At 41.1% G+C, this 22,883-nt stretch overlaps 2 protein-coding genes across 2 annotated transcripts; one reads left to right on the top strand and one right to left on the bottom strand.

Moving 5' to 3' along the window:
• The first annotated feature begins 1,766 nt into the window (after positions 1–1,766).
• On the top strand, positions 1,767–2,723 carry LOC127227720 (olfactory receptor 13A1). The gene has a single exon (XM_051192069.1). The coding sequence runs from the start codon at positions 1,767–1,769 to the stop codon at positions 2,721–2,723; it is 957 nt and encodes a 318-aa protein (XP_051048026.1).
• A 13,391-nt stretch (positions 2,724–16,114) lies between these two features.
• LOC127227719 (olfactory receptor 13G1-like) lies at positions 16,115–17,052 on the bottom strand. The gene is given in 2 exon segments (XM_051192068.1): positions 16,115–16,780; positions 16,782–17,052. Coding segments are annotated over 2 exon segments (918 nt in total). The 5' UTR covers positions 17,034–17,052.
• Positions 17,053–22,883: the final 5,831 nt, after the last annotated feature.

The following is a 22,883-nucleotide window of genomic DNA, read 5'->3' as shown; positions in this document are numbered from 1 at the left end:
CTGCTGTGCTTAAATTATACTTTACTGTTACATGGTCTTTCCCTGTTTTCAGTAACTCACACTGGTCTCATAAAATGAATAGGAAAAGGGTTTTTCTACTGTTTAAACCTTAGTGAAACTTGGAACTAAGCGGAGCTACATGGCCCTAGGCTGTTTCATTGTCATATAATTCTCCAATAAATGTTTCCTAAATCTCCCCAGTACAACCACCGGGTGCATTTCTAAAATAACAATTTCTTACAGATACAAATGGTTTTGATTTCCTGTTGTTTATTCCTGTAGTGATTGTTTTCAATTAATTTGTGCTATTTTTGTGTTTCCAATTATAATTTATACATTTTTCAAAAGCTTCACTTTTAATCTCTTGAAACCCTACTGGATATTTAAACTCTTTCCTCTAGCACCACTGTATTCAGTGAGCCAAGAAACAGCTTCACTGACTAATATGCCATGGATGTGTTGTCATAAAGAACAATATTCTCTTACCCTGGGCACTGAAGGAGAAGTGAAAGGAAAGAATATTTCCAAATAAGTAGCACTGCATAAAATTGCCATATAGAGACTTATATAGGTGTATAGTGTGTTCACATATGAACTAAATGAGGGAATCTATAGAAAAGGCAACTGGATTACGTCAGATGTATCTTCTGTGTCTAGTAATAATGCTTGATTAGCTCAAACACTTGGGAGAGTCATAGAGGGAAAAACTGGTAATGTTAGAAATGACAAGAAGTAAGAAATTGGAAACAAGAGATATAAAATGGGAAAGATATAGTTGCAGGCTTTGAGGACTGGTTGGATGAGATGGGTAAGAGGATGCAAAAAAAATCATTCCTGGCTTATAGAACAGAGTCTATTAAGGATCTATCAATGGCATAGGCTTGGTGTAAGACAATGAGTCAGAGAGATAGAGCTGTACTCAATAGAATAAGCAACTGGAAACACTAGGTAGATAAGGGTGAACTTCCATGTAAGGCCATTATTACCACAGGATACACTGTGGAGAGTGGCAATGAATTCAGCTATTGGATTGATGGTTTTGACATGACTGTGGTTAGTGGAGACATAAAAGCCATAGAATTACTTTGTATGTAAGGGACTGAGTTTTGCTATATGATCTCTAGGGCAATAGATTTGAGATGGTTTAGAGTCAGGACATTATTGACAATAAGATAAGTCATAGATCACCGTAACTAAAATTCAGAAAATAATGGTTACTTGGCTATGGGGAATGACAGGTATAATGTTGACATGTGTGATAGAGCAACCACTCCAAATACCAGGGAAGACAATGTGACTAAGAAGTCAGAAGGCCAGGTGACAAAGTAATGAATAAGAACCATCTCAGTATGTATCCATTCAAAAGATGCCCTCTTGTGCAGAATACCTGCTATGTAGGTGAGGGTTATAGCTGTGATTAGGTCTACATCAGTATCTCCAAGCACTGTCAGAAGAGCATGGTGTTTGGTGATGATAGAAAAGTAAAGCATATGCAGGTCCTGAATGATGTTCCACTCAATCCACATGTTCAAGAAGACAAGAAAGGAAAAGATGTCCCTCTTCATTCAAATCAGTAGGGAGAGTTTCTAGGTTGAATATAAAAAGCAAGTGAAATACATGCTATTTGCAAATGGTATGGTACAGATGATAAGGGACATTCACTCCATCTTATACTGACAGCAGAGAGTTTTAAGATGATCAAGTTTGGAAGCCAGACTTGAAAGTGGTAAATTGTAATATTTTCTCAGAAGATGACAGACACAGCAATGAACCCAATACTCTCCATCATGATGTTGACTCCCAACCAGACAATGGTGACAGAGTTTTTGCTGGAAGGATTCTCAGAGCACCCTAGTCTACGATTTCTCCTGATTGGCTTCTTCCTAACCCTCTACGCAATTGCTCTAATGGGCAACACTGTGATCATTGCTTTGGTCACCTCCAGCACTGGGCTCCACAGTCCCATGTACTTTTTCCTGTGCAACCTGGCCACCATGGATATTGTCTGCACCTCCTCTGTGCTGCCCAAGGCCCTGCTTGGCTTAGTGTATAAAGAGAACACCATCTCCTTCAAGGGGTGCATGGCACAGCTCTTCTTCCTTGTCTGGTCATTGTCCTCTGAGCTGCTGCTGCTCACAGTCATGGCGTATGACCGCTATGTGGCCATTTGCTTTCCGCTGCACTACAGCTCTAGGATGAGCCCATACCTGTGTGGGGTCCTGGCTTTGGGTGTGTGGTCCATCTGTGCTCTGAATGCATCTATCAACACTGGTCTTATGACTCGACTGTCGTTCTGTGGCCCCAAGGTCATCACCCACTTCTTCTGTGAGATTCCCCCACTCCTCCTGCTCTCCTGCAGCCCCACATATGTGAATAGCATTATGACTCTTATGGCAGATGCCTTCTATGGAGGCATTAACTTCTTCCTCACCCTACTCTCCTATGGATGCATCATTGCCAGCATACTGCGCATGCGTTCTGCTGAGGGCAAGAAGAAGGCCTTTTCTACCTGCTCATCCCACCTCATCGTGGTCTGTGTGTACTACTCATCTGTGTTCTGTGCCTATATCAGTCCTGCTTCCAGCTACAGTCCAGAAAGAAGCAAAGTGACTTCGGTGCTGTACTCAGTCCTCAGCCCAACCCTGAACCCGCTCATCTACACCCTGAGGAACAAGGATGTCAAGCTTGCCCTGGGGAGACTCTTGCCCTCTTTCTCTCATTAGGTGAGATGGGCAGGCTGTTCCTACACATGCTTTTCATGGAGGTGGAATGTACCTGTTGCTGTTTTAGAAAACCATTCTCTGCTGCAAGGACTGGGCAATCCACATATTGTAACCTCAAAAACAACAAGATTCTCACAGGCAATGTAAACAAAATAGTCAAGCTTTTTTTCTTGACAAATATAAACCATTCCTAAAGTAATTAAAGTTTATCTAAATGGAAATTGCACATTCCTGGACTGGAAGATTTTCAGTAGTTGATAATGGTGACACTAACAAAACAAAGACCTTTCATCCAGTGCCACCCTTTAAACATCACAGGGCTTTGTTTCAGAATTATGGCTAAGAATCCAAAATTTCATAAAGAAACTTGTGGGGCCAGAATGGCCATCTTGTCTTAGGATGCCCAACACTGAGTGACACAGGATTTCCATTTCACAGCTTCTCTCTGAGCTGTGCTAGTGGCACTAGCCTGGGGGGGGGCAATTGGTAGAGCAGAGATAAAGTTTAAGTTTCAAACGTGAACTCAGGTACATTCTCCTTCCTTAGTTTTCATGATGATTAGACAATTGAACTGACGGGAAAGATTATTTTCAATAGTTTTGTGAGAATTAGATGAATGTCTATGTACAAAGGGTGAATTTGAGTGCTTCCTGCACACCATTAATAAAAATAAACAAAAAAAATAGATCATAGGCAAAAATTCAGAGCTAAGCTCTTATTTTCATTCAACATATGTTGATCACAGATTTTCCCTTTTCTCAACCTCTCCCAGAGCTTCGCAACCTCCCTACTTACCCATATTCTCTCCTTCTGTCTGGTCTGTCTTTCAAACAAACAAAATTTGAAAATCAGAATAAACAAATGCCAATAAAGTGTTTAAAATAGCACAGACACACAGACACAGACACACACACACACACACACACACACAAATTGTGTTGACCATTTGATCCTGATTAAATCTCTTAAAACTCATTGAATACAGAAAAGAGGACAGGAAGAGGAAGGAGAAGTACATCTGTGGCCCTGATAAGATAATGTAGGAAGTCACATCAGTGCAGAAAGGGCAGCATCTGCAGCAACTAATGCTAAAAGAAAACATTTCTGTATCATTTTCAGACTAAACACATTATCCATCAACTTCCTTCCTGGAACCTTCTTATATGTTCGACCACACTAGGACTTGTGATTAAAATCAGATACATTATATTAATTAGGTTTTCATCCCTGTGACAAAATATTTTCCCAAAACATTTATTTTGTCTTGTGGCTTCAGTGGCATCCAAAATGTCTATAGCCTTGTATGGGAGTCCAGAAGATCTACAGTGGGCTGAATATAGGTGTTGATCACTGTGGAGTGATAAGGGAGACCAGCACCAGGTGGGCAGAACAGGTGGAAAAGGCACACTTCTTGCTCTCTGCAGAGTTAATCAGCAGGATGCTAGTGATGCTGAAGCCATAGGGCAGCTTACTAACAATAGGAATAAAATCAGCACCTTTACCTAGGAACCCTTTGCAGGAGCCTGCCTCCATTTCCTAGAGACTCTGAAGATCTTTGAGGGAGACCCAACCTTTGTTTCACATCCTGTTGGTTTGTGTCAGCCTCCAATACCCAGAGGCACTCTGCACCTACAAACCCACTGGCCACACTGGCCTGTGAATCAGATATATGATCTTCACATTTCTTCCTGCCCTCCATTACAAATTACCCAGTCTCATAAATGCCTAGTAGCAAACCACTGTACAATAGTTCCATCTTCCCTCTCAAACTCAACTCCCTGGGAACTGCAGCAAATGTCGAAGCAGATCCTCTAGACCATCCCAATTCCTTCCTCTCGGCCCCCAATACCTATAAACATGACCCCCAGTGTTCATGCCTGGTGGCACTCCAAAACACTACCTATCAGGCAACCCAGAGCCACCACATATTCCTGAGTCTCAGAAGGACTGCATTAACAAGGAACAGAACACCCAACTAATAAATACAAGACAAGATATAAACAGCTAGGGTCACAATGATCCCAAACACAGATGTCTAGACACTAGCACAATAATACAATCATTAATGCCAAAGACAATATGTCTCCACCAGAACCCAGAAACCTTAATTAGACCCTGAGAAATGCAATATAGCTGTAGCAGAAGATGTGGGCACCAAAACAGCTATTATGAATATATTCAGAGATCTTAAAGAGAATAGGAAATAAATACCTTGATAAAATCTGGATGATTTTGTTTTGTTTTTTGTTTTGTTTTGTATTTGTTTTTTGAGACAGGGTTTATTTGTGTAACACTCCTGGTTATCCTGAAACTCACTTTGTAGACCAGGCTGGCTTCGAACTCACTGAGATCCACCTGCCTCTGCCCCCTGAGTGCTGGGGTTAAAGGTGCACCACCACCACCTGGCTTGTGAAAATACAACTAACCAGTGGAATGAAGTTCAGGACAAGAAATAGAATCACTAAAGAAAACTCAAAATGAGGTAAACTGAAAATAAAAGATTTGGCAAGTCAAAAAATAAGCAAATAAACAAACAAAGCCTCCCCAAAAGTAAGCCTCACCAACAAGTACAAGATATGGAAGAGAGAATCTGAGGCATTGAAGACAAGATAGAAGAAATGGACACCTCATTCAAAGAAAATATTGAATGCAGAAAAAAAACATTCAAACATGACATATCCAGGTAATCCAGGATGCTATGAAATGAGTAAATATATGAAGAATAAGAATAGAGAAAGGAGAAGTCCAAGTCAAAGGCACAGAAAATATTTTCAACAAAATCATACAAGAAAATTTCCCTAACCTGAAGAAATGCCAATCAATGTACAAGAAACATACATAACATCAAATAGACTGGACCAGAAAAGAAATTCCCCATTACTCATAATGAACAAAACACTAGATGTACAAAACGAATAAATAATACTAAAAGCTTTGAAGGTAAAAGATCAAGTAACATATAAACTCAGATGCACCAAAATAACACCTGATTTCTAATGGAGACTCTAAAAGCCAGAAAGGCCTGGACAGATTTTGTACAAACTCTGAGATTATCACAAATGCCATCACATACTACTACACACAACAAAACTTTCAATCACAATTCATGGGGAAAAAAAGGCATTTCATGATTATGTGTGTGTGTGTGTGTGTGTGTGTGTGTGTGTGTGTGATCTATGTACCAATCCAGCTATATAGAACACAATAGTAGGAAAACTTCAGCCTGAATATATTAACCACACTCAAAAAAAACTAAAAAATTAAAAGTTAGGAGCAATCTATAACATACCAACAAAAAACAGGAAATAAACAGTGCTCATTCATAACTCTCAACATTATACCACCCTAAGACACAATTAACATATTAGATTAAAAAACAGGATCTATCTATTTGCTGTATCAAAGAAACACCTCATTAACAAGGATAAACATCATATCAGGGTAAAAGGATAGAAAAAGACATTCCAAGCAATCGGACCCAAGAAGCAAACCAGACAAATTTCAAACCAAAACTAATCATAAAAAAATAGGGAAAGATACTAATACTCGTCACATGGAAAATCCACCAACAGGTCATTGAAATCTTAAATATTTATACACAAAAAACAATGGCATCCAAGTTTATAAAGATAACACTACTACAGCTAAAATCCTATATTGAGCCTTACATGCCTGTAATGGGCAGATCCAATACCCCACTCTCTCTAAAAGACTGGTCATCCAAACCAAAACTGAACAGAGAAATTCTGTTGAAAAATGGTGCCTTCAATCAACTCGGCCTAGCAGATTTTACAGAACATTTCATCCAAACATAAAAGAATATGCTCTCTTTTCTCAGAAGCTCATGGAACTTTCTGTAAAAATGACCACATACTAAGACACAAAGCAAATCTCAAGTACAAGAAAACTGAAATAACCCTTATATCTTTTCTATCCACCCCAGATTAAAGCAGAATATCAACAGCATCAGAAACAACACAGAGCTTACAAATCCATGGAAACTGAACAACTCACTACTGAATGAAAAGTGGATCAAGGCAGAGGTTAACAGAATTTTACATTACAACTTTATGAAAATGAAAGCACAACATACCCAAACTCATGGAGCATAAAGAAAGCAGTAGTAACATGCAAGTCCATACCAAATACATTTAAAAAAAAAACTCAAGAGATCCAATATTAGTAACCTAAATCACATAAAGAACCAACAAAGAAAGAGAATTACAGACCAATTTGTCTTAATTATGTAGATGAAAGGTTTTACAATACATTAGTTGCAAACTGACTGGAAAATGGGTGGGATTGGGGTGCATGATATGAAATTCTCAAAGACTCAATTTAAAAAATGTTTAAAAAATACTTGCAAACTGAGTCTAAGAACACATCTAAAAGATCATCCACCATGTTCAAGTAGCCTTCATCCTAGAGAAGCAAGGATATTTCCACATGTATAAATAAATAAAATATATCATATAAAAATACTGATAAACAAAAACCACAAGATCTTCTCATTAAATGCATAAAAACCTTTTTAAAAAAATCCAACATCCCCTGGGCTATGGTGTCATCTGGGCTTGAGTTGCTGCCAAGGGTCATGTCTGGGTCCATGGTTTTATGGCAGCCAAGATCTGAGCTGATGTACATGTCTCCTGTCACTAAGGAGGGTCATAGAGATTATCTAGGTCTAGTCACCCACTTGAGACCACCTCAGTATCCGAGGACCATGCCACTGCAGGGGCCACACTGATCTGTGAGCCTATGATGTCACCTGGGACCATAGAGATGTTTGGAGTGATGTCCATGGTTCCTGTTAACACTGAGAACTCTGAAGATGCCCAGAGTCTGGTCAGACACCTGGAGCCACGTTGTTGTCCAAGAGGAGGGTCTCACTCAATCTCTTGGGAGCATGGAGCATAAACAGCCTTTCAATAGCTTACATCTCCCTTGGGCAGAATGATGAACACAGCGGGTCTCCTGTGTTCAGATTCTGAGAAGTCCCCCAAAGTAGTGTGGACTCTAGCCAATGGCTCTAGCCAATGGCTGGCAGAAGAGAACAATGGCTGGGCTGATACTCGGGATGTTTCTGCACAGATAGTCGGATCTCACTGGGTCAGTGAAGAATTGTGCTGGGATTTTGATGGGGACAGGATTGAATCTGCAGATTGCTTTTGGTAAGATTGCCAAATTTGAAGCATGGTGGTCTGATAAGATACAGGGGACTATTCCATTTTTTTTTTTTTTTTTTTTTTTTTTTTTTTTTATCTGGTGAGTTTTGTTATGTTGCCTAGTATGTGGTCTATTTTAGAGAAGGTTCCATGTGGAGCAGAGAAGAAGGTATATTCTTTTGTGTTTGGATGAAATGTTCTATAGATGTCTGTTAAACCCAATTGAGATATAAGTTCTGTTAGTACTTTTGTGTCTTTGTTAAGTTTCTGACTGGTGGTCCTGTCTAGTGGTGAGCATGGGGTGTTGAAGTCTCCCACTATAAGTGTTGTGGTTTTATGTGAACTTTGAGATTTAATAACATTTCTTTTAAGAATGTGGGTGCCTTTGTATTTGGGGCATAGAGTTTATCTTGTATCCTGCTAGTTTGCTGAAGGTATTTATCAGCTGTAGGAGTTCCCTGGTAGAGTTTATTGGGTCGCTTATGTAACAACACAAATTGCAGAAACCCTACAAACCATGGAAATTGAACAATGCACAACTGCACCACACCTGGGTCAAAAAAGAAAAAAAAAGAAATTATGGACTTCCTAAAATTCAAAGAGAATAAGGACACAACATACCTGAACTTGTGGGACACCTTGAAAGCAGTGCTACGAGGGAAGTTCATTGCATTAAGTGCCCATATGAAGAAAATGGAGCATAATCTCATTAGAGAACTAACAGCACAACTGAAAGCCTTAGAACAAAAAGAAGAAAACTCACCACAAAGGAGTAGATGCCAGGAATAAAAAATTTGAGGGCTGAAATCAATAAAGTAGAAACCAGGAAAACAATACAAAAAAAAAAAAATAAATGCAACAAAGAGTTGGTGTTTTGAGAAAATCAATAAGATAGACAAACTTTTACCAAAACTAAGGAAAAAGCAGACAGAGAACATGCAAACTAACAAAATCAGAAACAAAAAGGGGAACATAACAACGGACATCCAGACAACTTTCAGGTCATACTTTGAAAATCTGTATTCCACAAAAATTGAAAATTCAAAGGAAATGGACAAGTTTCTGGATAACTATCACTTACCAAAATTAAATCAAGAACAGACAAACAACTTAAATAGACCTATAACCCGCAATGAAATAGAAGCAGTCATCGAAAGCCTTCCAACCAAAAAATGTCCAGGGCCAGATGGATTCAGTGCAGAATTCTACCAGACAACCAAAGAAGAACTAATACCACTACTCCTCAAACTGTTCCACAAGATAGAAACAGAAGGTTCATTGCCAAACTCTTTTTATGAGGCCACAATAACTTTGGTACCCAAGCCTCACAAAGACACAGCTAAGAAAGAAAGCTACAGACCAATATCCCTGATGAACATCGATGCAAAAATACTCAATAAAATACTGGCAAACCGAATTCAAGAATGCATCAGAGAAATCATCCACCATGACCAAGTAGGCTTCATACCTGGAATGCAGGGATGGTTTAACATACGAAAATCTATCAATGTTATCCACCATATAAACAAACAGAAAAAGAAAAACCGTATGATTATCTTCCTAGATGCTGAAAAAGCCTTCAACAAAATTCAACACCCTTTCATGATAAAGGTCTTGGAGAGATCAGGGTTAACAGGAACATAACTAAACATAATAAGAGCAATATACAGCAAACCAACTGCCAACATCAAACTGAATGGAGAGAAACTTAAGCCAATTCCTCTAAAATCAGGAACAAGACAAGGCTGCCCTCTCTCTCCATATCTCTTCAATATTGTACTTGAAGCTAAAGCTATAAGACAACAAAAGGAGATCAAGGGGATCCAAATTAGAAAGGAAGAAATCAAACTGTCTCTATTTGCAGATGATATGATAGTTTACATAAGCGACCCAATAAACTCTACCAGGGATCTCCTACAGCTGATAAATACCTTCAGCAAACTAGCATGATACAAGATAAACTCAAAAAATCAGTAGGCCTACTTTTTTCAGACAACAAAGAGACTGAGAATGAAATCAGAGAAACATCACCCTTTACAATAGCCACAAGCAACATAAAGTATCTTGGTGTAACTTTTACCAAATGAGTAAGACCTATATAATAAGAACTTTGTAGCTCTAAAGAAGAAATTAAAGAAGATACCAGAAAATGGAAAGAACTCCCATGCTCTTGGATAGGTAGGATAAACATAGTAAAAATGGCAATCTTGCCACCCCCAAAGCAGGGCCTCTGCTAAAGAAAGAGGCCTCAGCTGGAGAGTCCCAGTTTCCAGTGAGATCAAACTATCCTGCAAAATCTTCCCAAGTTTCAGCTCAGCCTTTGTCCTCTTCCGCCAGCCATTAGCTAAAGGTGAGTCTGGGCCCAATCGGGGCGGCTTCTCCCCTACATCCTCTCCCCCCCCCCCAACTCCCTGGGTTGGCCCTTGATCCTGCTTCTCCTGTGTCCTGTCCCCATGGAGAGCACCCTTGGAGCTCTGATACACCCCCACCCATCCCCACCGCGAGCCTGCCCTCCCTACCCTGTGCCCTACCCTGCCCACTGTCCTGCTGCTCTGGTTGAGCACTGGGACAGAGGGTGGAGCCAACAGTCCACCCTACTTTGGAGACTTCTCAGAGCAACTCTGAACAAAGGAGACCTGCCTATCCTAGTGGGACCACCAGTAATTTCCACCTGCTTGGTCTCTGACCCCACCTCCAGTCCTCTGCTGGAGTTCAGGGCCCCTCCCAGAGATCCGCCTATCTCTGCGGGTCCACTCTGAGTTCCTGCCAGCAAGAACCTTGACCCCCAAAGCAGGGGCTCTGCTAAAAAAAAAAAAAAAGAGGCCTCAGCTGGAGAGTCCCAGTTTCCAGTGAGATCAGACTAGACTGCAAAACATTCCCAAGTTTCTGCTCAGCCTTTGTCCTCTTCCGCCAGCTATTGGCCAGAGGTGAGTCTGGGCCCAATCAGGGCTGCCTGTCCCCTACAACCTCTCCCTGCCACAAACTCCCTGAGTTGGCCCCTGATCCTGCTGCTCCTGTGTCCTGTCCCCATCAAGAGCAACCTCGGAGCTTGCGAACACATCCCCCATGGAGGGATAACTGCCTTAACCGAGAGATGGGAGAGAAGCCCTAGTCCCTACTTCACATGAGCTGTCAGATCTACATGACCCCAACTGGATGGCATTCCCCTACATATGGAATTAGGGTGGGGGGATGGGAGGGAAGGGTGATTAGGGTGCATGTGAGAGGGCAGAGAGGGTAAAAGGGAGGGAGGGAAGGAGAGGGAACTGTGATCGACATGTAAAATAATAAACTAAATAAAAAAAATGCTCTGACTCCAAAATTTAAGTTCAAGGACAAGTTACTGGGGGAAAGTATTTCTATTTTTGTTTCAACAGAAAATGAAAAGCTGTGGATTCTTTCCAGACTAATGTGGTTTGATCAAGCCAGACCGCCTGAAACAGAGTACCAGGTGATCCTACATTCAAAACAGCTGGACAAAGCAGCCTTGCAGACTACAGCCAGGATTTCTGCATCTTCTTAGAATCCCCCATGACAGTGCCCCTTACCAGCAGGAAGTAATTTGGAAAGAAGGACGCCCAAATTCCCAAATATTTTCTATAAATATTTGTTTTCATTTAAATGGACTTGGTTATAAAATAAATAAATAAATAAATAAGAAAGAAATACTACTCTGCAGGGAGAAAAAAAAATGTAATCTTGAAATTCGCAGGCAAGTAGATAGAACTTGAAGAAACCATTCTGAATGAGGTAACCTTGTCACAAAAAGAGAAACATGGTGTGTACTCGCTCATATATGGATTTTAGACCTAGAGCAAAGGATCACCAGCCTATAATTCACACTGCCAGAGGAACTAGGATAGAAGGTGTATTCTAAGAGATTCATATAAAGTCCCTCACAGAATGGGGAAGGGACAAATTCTCCAGAGCACGTGGGGAGTGGGGGTGTAGTGAGTGGAGAGGTAACTAGGAGAAAGAGAAAGGGAGGAGAGGAAAGTACATGGGACCAGGAAGATTGAGTCAGGGTAGGAATAGAAAACAGAAAAGAGAGAGAGGGAGAGAGAGAGAGACAGAGACAGAGACAGTGAGAGAGAATATAAAAGATGGAGCTATTACAGGGTTGAAGAGAAAACTGAACCTAAAGAAATGTCCAGAGATCTACAAGACTGATTCCTACTAACAATTTGAGCAACAGTGGAAAGGCCACCATAAATGCTCTTCCCTGATAATGAGATTGATGACTAACTTATCTACCATCATGGAGCCCTCGTCTAGTACCTGTTGGAAACAGAAGCAAACACCCACAACTAAACACTGAGATGAACTAGAATCCAGATGCAGAGAGAGAGGACAAGAGCACACTGCAAAAACACATAGAGACAGCTGTCCTGAACAAGGAGGAGCTAACATCCCCCCCCCCAGACAATAACTGGGAATCCAGCATGGGACTGACTCAGATCTCCTGAACATGGGTCTCAGCTAGAAGGACTGAGCAGTCTAAGGGACCTCAGACAGTGGAACGAGGACGTACTACTGGTGCACAAAAGGACCTTCTGGGCACATCCCCCATGGAGGGATACTCCTTTAACCTAGAGATAGGAGAGAAGTCCTAGTCCCTACTTCAAATGACTTGACAGATTTAGATGACCCATCCTGGATGGCATCACCCTACATGTGGAGTGCGGGGGGTGTGATGGGAGGATGGTTGGGGTGCATGTGAGGGTGGAGAGAGGGAAAGAGGTAGGGAAAGAGGGATGGAGGGAGGGAGAGAGGGAAGGAGGGAGGGAAGCAGGGAGAGAGAGAGAGGGAACTAGGATTGAAATGTAAAATTTTAAAATAACCTGTTCATGACACTTCCAAATTGGCTAGATGAGATGGTCCATATTCTTACAACACTAGCCAAACCTTCACATTAGAACTTCAGATAAGCCTTACCACCTACTCAGACTGGTTACAAATGTTACTTCTAGCTTTCTTGAGGCATAACCCTTGTTTTCCATTGTATAATTTTACCTTTTGTTAAAAATCAAGTGTTCATAGGTGTATGGATTAACATTAGGGTCTTCTATTCAATTCCCTTGGTCTACCTGTCTCTTTATGCCAATACCAAGCTGTTTTCATTACTATAGCTCTATAGTAGAGCTTGAAGTAATAGGTGGTGAAGCCCTCAGATGATCTTGTATTGTACAGGATTGTTTTGGCTATCCTGGGTTTTTTGTTTTTCCTTGTGAAGTTGATTATTGTCCCTTCAAGGTCTGTGAAGAATTATGTTGGGGTTTTGATGGGGATTGCATTGAATCTGTAGTTTGCTTTTGGCAAGATTGCCATTTTTACTATGTTGATCCTACCTATCCAAGAGCATGGGAGATCTTTCCATTTTCTGCTATCTTCTTTCATTTCTTTCTTTAAAGACTCAAAGTTCTTGTTATATAGTTCTTTCACTTCTTTGGTATATAAATGATAGAAAGGCTGAGAGATAAATCAGAGAAACATCACCCTTTACAAAAGCCACAAATTACATAAAATATCTTGGGGTAATGCTAACCAATTTTTTATGTCAAGTCTCCACTGACAAAATAATCATAAAGGTCTTTCACAAAGATCAGATACTAACTACAAGTTTAAATCATAAATTCTTCCAGTTGGTACCATTCAAACATGCCATCACAGTTTCCACAGGAACATGGCACCTGATTCAGATTAAAGAAAAATTATAAATTGTTCCTTCAGTTATCTGACTTGACAAAATTTGTGAAAATAATCACTATGTTCTTTTTGATGTGGTAGACCCTTTATGTTTGCTGGGTACCTACACGACACCTAGAGCAGAAATAAGAACAAGACATCATTTTGCCCATAGTCTTCATGGAGGGAATAAAGAACATTGGGGGAGGAGTCTTCAAGTGGGAAGAACAGAGGAAGGGCATTACAGAGGGAGGGTCAGAAAGAAGAAATAAATAGAACTTGGGCTATTTGGAATTAATATTTAATATAAAGTTTAAATTGAACTATACCAGCTGGGGTGTTCGTGCCTTCACAAGAGCCAATGACTAACAAACAACAGTTCCATGCTCAGGAAATTGTTTGAGTTGACAGCCAGGGCAGTCCAAGAATCTTCCAAAACATTGTATGCTATTGCTGTTACCCTGGGTTGCCTTTCAGAATCTGAGGGTAAGTCCTTATTGCTGAAGACATCATGCACATCAGACAAAAACAAATGGAGGGATCCAATTATATCTCACCCAGAAGCCTCCTCCCTGAGGACTAACTTTCATAGTACCAGAAGGCTGCCAAGGAGAAAAAGCAATCAGTATCTTTCCTACTGTGGTACCTCCAAACCACAACAATGAGCAGCATGACCAGATTTCTCTAAAGGTACAACAGTAGCACTTATGTCTGGGCAGAAACCATCAGCTATCTAATTGGACTACAGTCCACTCAGTAGTATGTAATTCATGCCTGGTACTGTAAATCTAATCAACTCCCTGTGATTGCACAGGTCACAGACATAAAGAAGAACTTTCTACTGCCACTGTCTCAAATCAATATAAAACCTAAATGCATTCTTCATACTTATCCATATCCACACAGATGCTTGTAACTCTCACCTCTCATCAAAGACACTTCTTTTGTAGAGGAGAGAGACCATTACAGGAAGCCATAACTGATCAAAACACAGAGAAAAGCTAACTATGAGCTGCCTGGCCCTAATGTATACTGTAGATGCAACACAACTTCCACTAAGTCTCAAGGAACATCAGAGAAGATGGAGTGGCAAAATTGTGATCCAGAGGTCCAAGATTTCTGCTGCAATATTGTTGTCTTCTGTATATAACAGGGAAAATGTATCCACAAAACCCCAAGAATATGGTGACTTAAACAAGACCTGAATAATAACAACACCAGTCAACATGTTAACAGGGAAGATGGAAATCTGAGGAACTGTAGGCAATTAGTAACTGCTGGGAAAGAGAATCAGTCTTCCCCATGGACAAGTCCCATAATTGATTATCCAATACCAAGGGGTCAACCCTAAATGCAAATAAATATGAGCAACTCTAAATGGACTTAGCAGATTTTATTTGCTTATTTTTCATATGTAGGCATATATGTATATGTAAAAACTGCACTAATAAATAAAAAGGTGCCATAGAATGAATTGAAAGGGGAAGGGAGCATAGAATGAATTGAAAGGGGAGGGGAAATGATAAAAAATACTGTAAACATGTATAAACTTTAAAATAAATTTACAAAAACTACAAAAAATTAATTGATTTAATTAGTATTAAGAAGAGAAGTAAAACCAACTACTAGAAGAAACACATGTCAACCAGAAGGAGACAGAGAGGTAAAAAGTTCACCAGAGTTAGCCGATGACCTTGAGACAGCTCAGGTCAGAGGTGAAGGCTTGAGTAAAACATCAGAGATCTCTGAATTTCTTCCAAGAAGCCGTGAAGGACAACAGCTGTGTTTTTTTCTGGGCACATTCTCCAAACCAATGAGCTCCTAAGCTTACACCAACCCTGCTACATCACTCTACAGTGGAAATGATAAGGCCCTGGGTTCTAAGAAACCTCTTGCTGTCAGCATGGTCTGTGGCTGGAACCTTCCTGGGTGAGAGCCAGCATTGACAGGGAAGTGCTGCTGTTATTGGTGGTTCACATTGGACAGGATGAAAGGCAAGGGCAGGACTTATCACATCGCACAATGCCACAGTATGCCCACAGCATGGCAAGATTCTCCCTGAAAATCTCTTTCAGAGCTATATAAAAAAGTGGGGAAAAAATCAAATTTTCAGATATTTCACAAACAAGAAAGACTAATTGTGCTCAAATGACAAGGTTCCTTTATATTCAATTCCCAGGTCACCTACCCACATGCCAGCCACCACCAAGGCTGAGTAGCTTGTGGAGTTAAAGAGAACAGATGCACAAAGCAGTGTCTACCCAGAACTGCTGGCCCATGTGACTGCAGCAGAAAGGGTTAAGTACACCCACATATGATGTATTGGGGAATTTACTTAACTGTTGAGGATCATAGCCTCATAGATATACCATGTTCCTATGGGGTTTCAAGTACAGGTCCATGGGCTTCTCAGGGCAGACATCAAACAATTGTCTCTTGTTGGTCAATGAATTGTGTGTCCTAGGGTAAAGGAACAGGGACGAATACCAAACCTGTGATCCCCAGTGCAGCAGAGCTGAAGGCAGTGGAGCAGCCACAGGCTCAGCAGCAGAACAGAAGTCTCCTAAGTGCAACTTTGACATCCTTGTTCCTTAGAGTGTAGATGAGGGGGTTCAAGGTGGGTGCCACCAAGGTGTAGATGACAGACACCACCTTGTCCTTGTTCAGGGAGTAGCTGGATGCTGGGCGGATATAGGTGTAGATGACAGTGGAGTAGTACATGGAAACCACAATGAGGTGTGCAGAGCAGGTGGAAAAGGCACGTCTCTTGCCCTCAGCAGAGCGGATCCTCAGGATGCTGGCCACAATAAAGCCATAGGACAGCATGATCACAGAGAAGTTCCCAACAGCCAGGAACACATCCGCAGCAAAGGCCATGGCTTCGTTCAGTTGTGTTGGAGCACAGGAGAGCTTCAACAGTGGGGGAATCTCACAGAAGAAGTGCTCTATTACATTGGAGCTGCAGAATGGCAGATGCAGCATCAGACCTGTATGCACGCTGGTGTTAGTCAGGCTGATGGCCCAGACAAGGCCAGCCAGGAATGCACACACCCTGGGGCCCATCCAGGCACTATAGTGCAGGGGACAACAGATGGCCACAAAGCGGTCATAGGCCATAGCTGAGAAGAGAAGAAGCTCTGCCCCCAGTGACCATGTGAAGAAGTAGAGTTGGGCCATGCAACCCCCATAAGAGATGGTCCTCCCCCCCGACCATGATGTCTAATAGCTTGGGTAGGATGGTGGAGGTGCAGAGAATGTCCACCATGGCCAAGTTTACCAGGAAGAAGTACATGGGTGTATGTAGGGCTGGGCTGGCACCAACTGTCACCATAATGAGCAGGTTTCCTGAGACTGCAGCCATGTAGAGACAGAGGAAGCTGAGGAAAAGTGGTACCTGAAGATGAGACATTTCTGAGAATCCCAGGATGAGGAACTCAGTGACCAGTGTCCCATTCATCATAAAGCTGTGGTGGCCTCAGCATCCAGGGGCAGTGGGATTTCTGTGGCAGCTCTGATAGTTTCTGAAGAGGAAATACATGCTCTAGTCCTAGTTTGTGCTAAAGACCCATCCCAGATGTGTAAATCTCAGACTGTCTGGGGTAAGAACAGAACAATGTGCCACCCAATGCTGCAGGTGTCATTCTAGGTGTGGGACTTCTAGGAGATTGATGTGGTCACTCATCAACCTTGGGGACCTAGGGTGTTTCTCACTGAAAAGGTTCTTTTCTCAGACTTCAGAGACGGTGGAACATCGCCAGAAACACTCCAGTGGTGGAAGTCTGTGTGTCCTGGAAACAAGGATAGCTGTAGTTTCCTTCTATTCAAATGCTCAGACAGTGGATGGGAACAGGGAGGAATGAGGAAGATGTTAAGTGTCTATCACCTGAACATATAAAACAGCATCAACCACAGTCTTCTAAGGTGACTGGTGTATTTAACTTTATAAATGGCAGTCATTTATCTGTGTGTCATTGAAGCTGGGAATCAAGGCTTTAAAGTAGGGCACACAAATAGGGCACCAAGCAGAATTGGGCCCTGTCTCACCCCTATACCCATACAGCCTCAGAGTTAAAACTGCAGCTGAGTTTAGAAAGCCTTAAACAGAGTGTGCCTGGATAGATACATGTCCATTTCAAAATGATGAGGTAAGAGCAGACTGTGTGACTTTTTGTATAAACTATAGCAGGAGTACTGGAGCTCAAAGCTTGCATTTGAAAATAATCAACTAGATTATATTCATTTTTAAAGATTGATGTGTAATTTCATGCCCCTGTATACAGCCAGCATCATAAGAAACTAGTTCTTGGTTTGGGCTTAGATGTCAACTCTCCTATTTGCTTCGGGCAATGTCTGGAAGGTGGGTGACCTTATCTAAATATTACAACACTGTGTCCCTGGAGGGAAGGTAAAAGACATCACCTGTGGAATGTGCTCCTTGATGCAGAAGATGCTATATAGTTCAATGTGAGATCTGTGAAGGGGGTACAAGCAAAGAAAGGAGAGGTGGGATAGAAATATAGAGAGGAAAAGGAAGTCATAAGACCAGAGACAGAATGATGGTGAGGTGGAGAGATGAGAGAGAGAGAGAGAGAGAGAGAGAGAGAGAGAGAGAGAAGCAATGGAAGACTCAGCCTGAGGTGGGGAAAGATATAGAGGCATCAAGACAGCAAGAAAAGGGAGAAGAGCCAGAGAAACACAAAAGATATCAGAGAGAAAGAGAGAGGCAGAAATGAAGGATATACAGGCACATCCTGAGAAATGGCTATGCTCCAGTAGTTCATTTTTTCATATACTTACAGAACTCTCTCAAAAATAGCAGGTTAAATGATCTCTTGAACCTTGGTCACATAGGAAAATGCAATAACTCATCCCTATTACCAAAACATTGTCATTAATTGTCAAACACATGTACATGTACAATCAATGCAAAACTCACCTAATAAGGCTATAGCATGAATCTTCCCAGGAATCCTCTCCAGAAATTTGCTTCTCAAAACCTCTCTCTCTCTCTCTCTCTCTCTCTCTCTGTCTCTCTCTCTCTTTCTCTCTCATTCTTCTGCTTCTTCTACTTCTTCTGCTGCTTCTTCTTTAGAAAATAGAATCAGATTAAATTTAAAACTTTTAAAGAGCTTATGGTAACATCTCTAGATAAAGAGGGGACATTAGGATGTCTGTATGAGGATCAGGGGTCCTGAATTCTCTATAATGGAATAGACAAGTGATCACAGGGAGAAATCAGGCTCTGAGGGACTAATTAGGCAGAACCATACAGGCTTCTGGAGCAGGAGTGGCTAGGGAGATGACCAAGCCACTTCTCAGGGAACACAGCACACACTTGGTAGGACCCATGACTCAAGGGCTGGCTCTCTGCCCTGCTACCCAGGGACTTGCTGTCTGCCATCATCACTAGTGACAGCAGGTCCTAAAAGGAACACTCAGGCAGAGGAGATGTCTGTACCTTGATCCAGTTATCTCCCCAAACCACAATTTCTTCCCATCTCAAAGAGTCCCTCATTCCAGATAGAAGCACTCGAGAGGCCAAGGGCAGAGCATGTTCCCAGCCCTATTGGCTGTCTTCTGACACTGATTGTGACTGGTCACCACGCAGTTTATTCTGCTGGATAATGTCCTCAGGCTGGTGTAGCTGTCAGAATTCTGCTCTTTAGTTTCCACTTTCTTCAGCCAGTGAACAAGAACAAATGTCACCTAAGCATGATAACATCTCAACTCAGACCTGAAGTCATTCTGCCCTGAGAAAATAGTGCTGCACTAGTGGTCACATGACTTCTGTGGCTCTTCGGGGACTCAAACCATTTTATGCTGCAACATGGCTAACTGGTTCTTCTATTGTCATGGCAAACTACTGGCCTTGAGTGGACGTCTGGGCTCTGGTCAAGCTACCTCTCCTGCTTGAGGAGGGGTTAAGTGTAATAGATTGTGAGTGTAGTGTAACTATACATGGAGAAAACAACATATTCCATGACAAAACTAAATTTAAACAATACATATCTACAAATCCAGACCTACAGAAAGTGCAGGAAGGAATACTCCAACTCAAAGAAGTTAACTACGCTCCCAAAAACATAGGCAACAGATGATCCAAAATTACCTAAATCCAAAAACAAATAAAATGGAAATCCACACACAATACCACCACCAAAAAATAAATTGAAAACAAGCAAGGATTAACAATAAATGGTCATTAATATTCTTCAATATCAATTGTCTCAATTTGCCTATAAAAAGACACAGGCTAACTGAATGGATACAAAGACAGAATCTATCCTTCTACTGCATACAAGAAGCACACCTCAACTTCAAACACAGATGTTACCTCAGAGTAAAGGGTTGGGAAAAGATTTTCCAATCAAATGGACCTAAGAAACAAGGTAATGTCGCTATCTTAATATCTAACAAATTAGACTTCAAACTAAAATTAATCAAAAGAGATGGTCATTTCATATTCATCACAAGAAGAATTAATCAAGATGAAGTCTCAATTTTGAACACATTATGAAAGGCATTCATAAAAGAAACATTACTAAAACTCAAATCACACATAAAACCCCTTGCAGTTATAGTGGCAGACTTCAACAGCCCACTCTCAAAACTGGACAGGACTACCAGACAGAAACTTAAAAAAGAAACAAAGGAACTAAGAGAAGTTTTGACCCAATTGAGTTTAACAGATATCTATAGAACATTTCGTCCAAACACAAAAGAATACACCTTCTTCTCAGTGCCACGTAGAACTTTCTCTAAAATTGGCCACACACTAGGCAACAAAACAAACCTCAACAGATAAAAAAAAAAAGGAATAACCCTTTGTATCTTACCGGATCACCATAGCTTAAAGTTGGAATTCAACAACAACACCAATTCCAGAAACCTTACAAATTCATGGAAATTGAACAATGCTCAATTGCATCACTCCTGAATTTAAAGACTTCCTAGAATTCGATGAAAATTAAGACACTCCTACCCAAACTTACAGGACATTTTGAAAGCAGTGCTAAGAGGAAAGTTCATAGCACTAAGTACCCACATGAAGAAAGTGGAGGATAGTCACACTAGAGAACTAACAGAACACCTGAAATCTCTAGAGCAAAAAAAGAAGCAAACTCACCCAGGAGGAGTAGACACCAGGAAATAATCAAATGGAGGGATAAAATCAATAAAGTAGAAACAAAGAAAACAGTGCAAAGAATCAATAAAACAAACAGTTGGTTCTTCTAGAATATCAACAGGATAGACAAACCATTATCCAAATGAAACAAAAGGCAGAAAGAGAACATGCAAATTAACAAAATCAGAAATGAAAGGGGGGACATAACAACAGACACAAGAAATCCAGAGAATCATCAGGTCATACTTTGAAAACCTGTATTCCATAAAATTGGAAAATTTTAATAAATGAACAATTTTCTGGATTGATGCCACTTACCAAATTTAAATCAAGAACAGACAAGGAATTTAAATAGGCCTATATCCCCTAATGAAACAGACGCAGTCATCAAAAGCCTTCCAACCAAAAAAGCCCAGGACCAGATGTCTTCAGTGCAGAATTCTACTAGAAATTCAAAGAAGAGCTAATACCAATACTGCTTAAATTGTTCCATATATGCTTCAACATATGAAAATCCATCAATGTAATGGACCACATAAACAAACTGAAAAAGAAAATCTACATGATCATCTCACTAGATGCTGAAAAAGCCTTTGACAAAATCCAATACCCTTTCATAATAAAGATCTTGGAGATATCAGGGATAACAGTCATGATAAAGGCAATATACTGCAAGCCAACAGCCAACATCAAACTAAAGAGAGAGAAATTCAGTATGATTTCTCTAAAATCAGGAACAAGACAAGGGTGTCCACTCTATATCTCTTCAATATTGTACTTGAAGTTCTAGTTAAACCAATAATACAACCAAAGGAAATCAAGGGGATACAAATGAGAAAGGAAGAAACCAAACTCTCACTATTTGCAGATGATATGGTAGTTTACATAAGTGACCTGAAAAATTCTACCAAGGAACTCCCACAGCAAAATGGAAGAATACAAGATTAACGAAAAAACATCAGTAGTCCTCCTATATACAGATGGTAAATGGGTTGAGAAAAAAATCAGAGAAACATCACCCATTACAGTAGCCACAAACAACATAAAATATCTTCATGTAACTCTGAACAAACAGGTGAAAGACCTGTAAAACAAGAATTTTGAGGCTTTAAAGAAAGAAATTACAGAAGATGCAGAAAATGGATATCTTTATAGAGGGAGCCATTAGGTTTAAAGAGAAATCTGGTACTAGGGAAATGTCCAGATATCTACAAGGATGACCCAAACTAAGAATCTAAGCAGTACTGGAGAGGCTTAAATGTCCTTCCCCTATAATGGTATTGATGACTACTTTAAATGCCATCATAGAGCCTTCATTAAGTAGCTGATGGAAGAAGTAGAGACCCACAGCTAAGCACTGAGCCGAACTCCTGGAACAGCTGAGCAAGTGGGAGCTCACAGACTCCAGCCAGACAACTGGGGAAACAGCATAGGACCGAACCAGGCCCCCTGAATGTGAGTGACAGGAGGGCTGGACAGTCTATGTGGCCTCTGGCAGTGGAACCACTTTTTATCCCTAGTGCAGAAATGGACTTTGGGAGCCCATTCTCCCATGGAGGGATACTTTCTCAGCCTAGATGCAGGGGAGAAGGACCTAGGCCCTGCCCCAAATGATGTGACAGACATTTTTTTCTTATTTTACATATCGAGCCCAGTTCCCTCTCCCTCACCCTCTCTCCCTCCCTTTCTCCTTCTCTTCCTCCCTCCCATGCCCCCACCACCACCCTCCCATCCCACCCACCCCCTGCTGCACAAGGAGGGTGATGCCTTCCAGGAAGGGTCAACAAAATCTGACAAGTCATTTGGAGTAGAGTGTGACAGACTTTGATGAATCCCCACGAAAGGCCTCATTCTTCCTGAGGAGTGGATGAGGGGTGAGATGGGGGGACAGTAGGGGACAAGAGAGGATGGGAGGGAAAGGGAACTGGGATTGATATGTAAAATAAGATTGCTTCTAATTTAAATAAATAAACAAACAAACAAAAATTAAAAAGAAGAAGAAATCAGTCTGCCCTCTTTTCCTCAGCTCTCTGTGCCCAGCATGCAAGATCACCACCCAAGGAAGTGGCTGGGAGTTGCTTTCAAATCTACTGTTCAAACAAAGCCAGCTATAGTAAAAATGAAATCCACCTCTAGGTGGAGACATGCCCCGTCCCCTCCCTTGGGTGTTCAGTTCAGTTCAGT

This window comes from Phodopus roborovskii, unplaced genomic scaffold, assembly GCF_943737965.1.
Source record: "Phodopus roborovskii unplaced genomic scaffold, PHOROB, whole genome shotgun sequence".
Classification (NCBI taxonomy): Eukaryota; Metazoa; Chordata; class Mammalia; order Rodentia; family Cricetidae; genus Phodopus; species Phodopus roborovskii.
The sequence above is the reverse complement of the archived record's forward strand: the minus strand, read 5'-3'. Positions and strand labels throughout refer to the sequence as shown.

Excerpts from the sequence above, each read along its gene's own strand:
- LOC127227720 (XM_051192069.1), top strand. The coding sequence starts at position 1,767 with ATGAACCCAATACTCTCCATCATGATGTTGACTCCCAACCAGACAATG.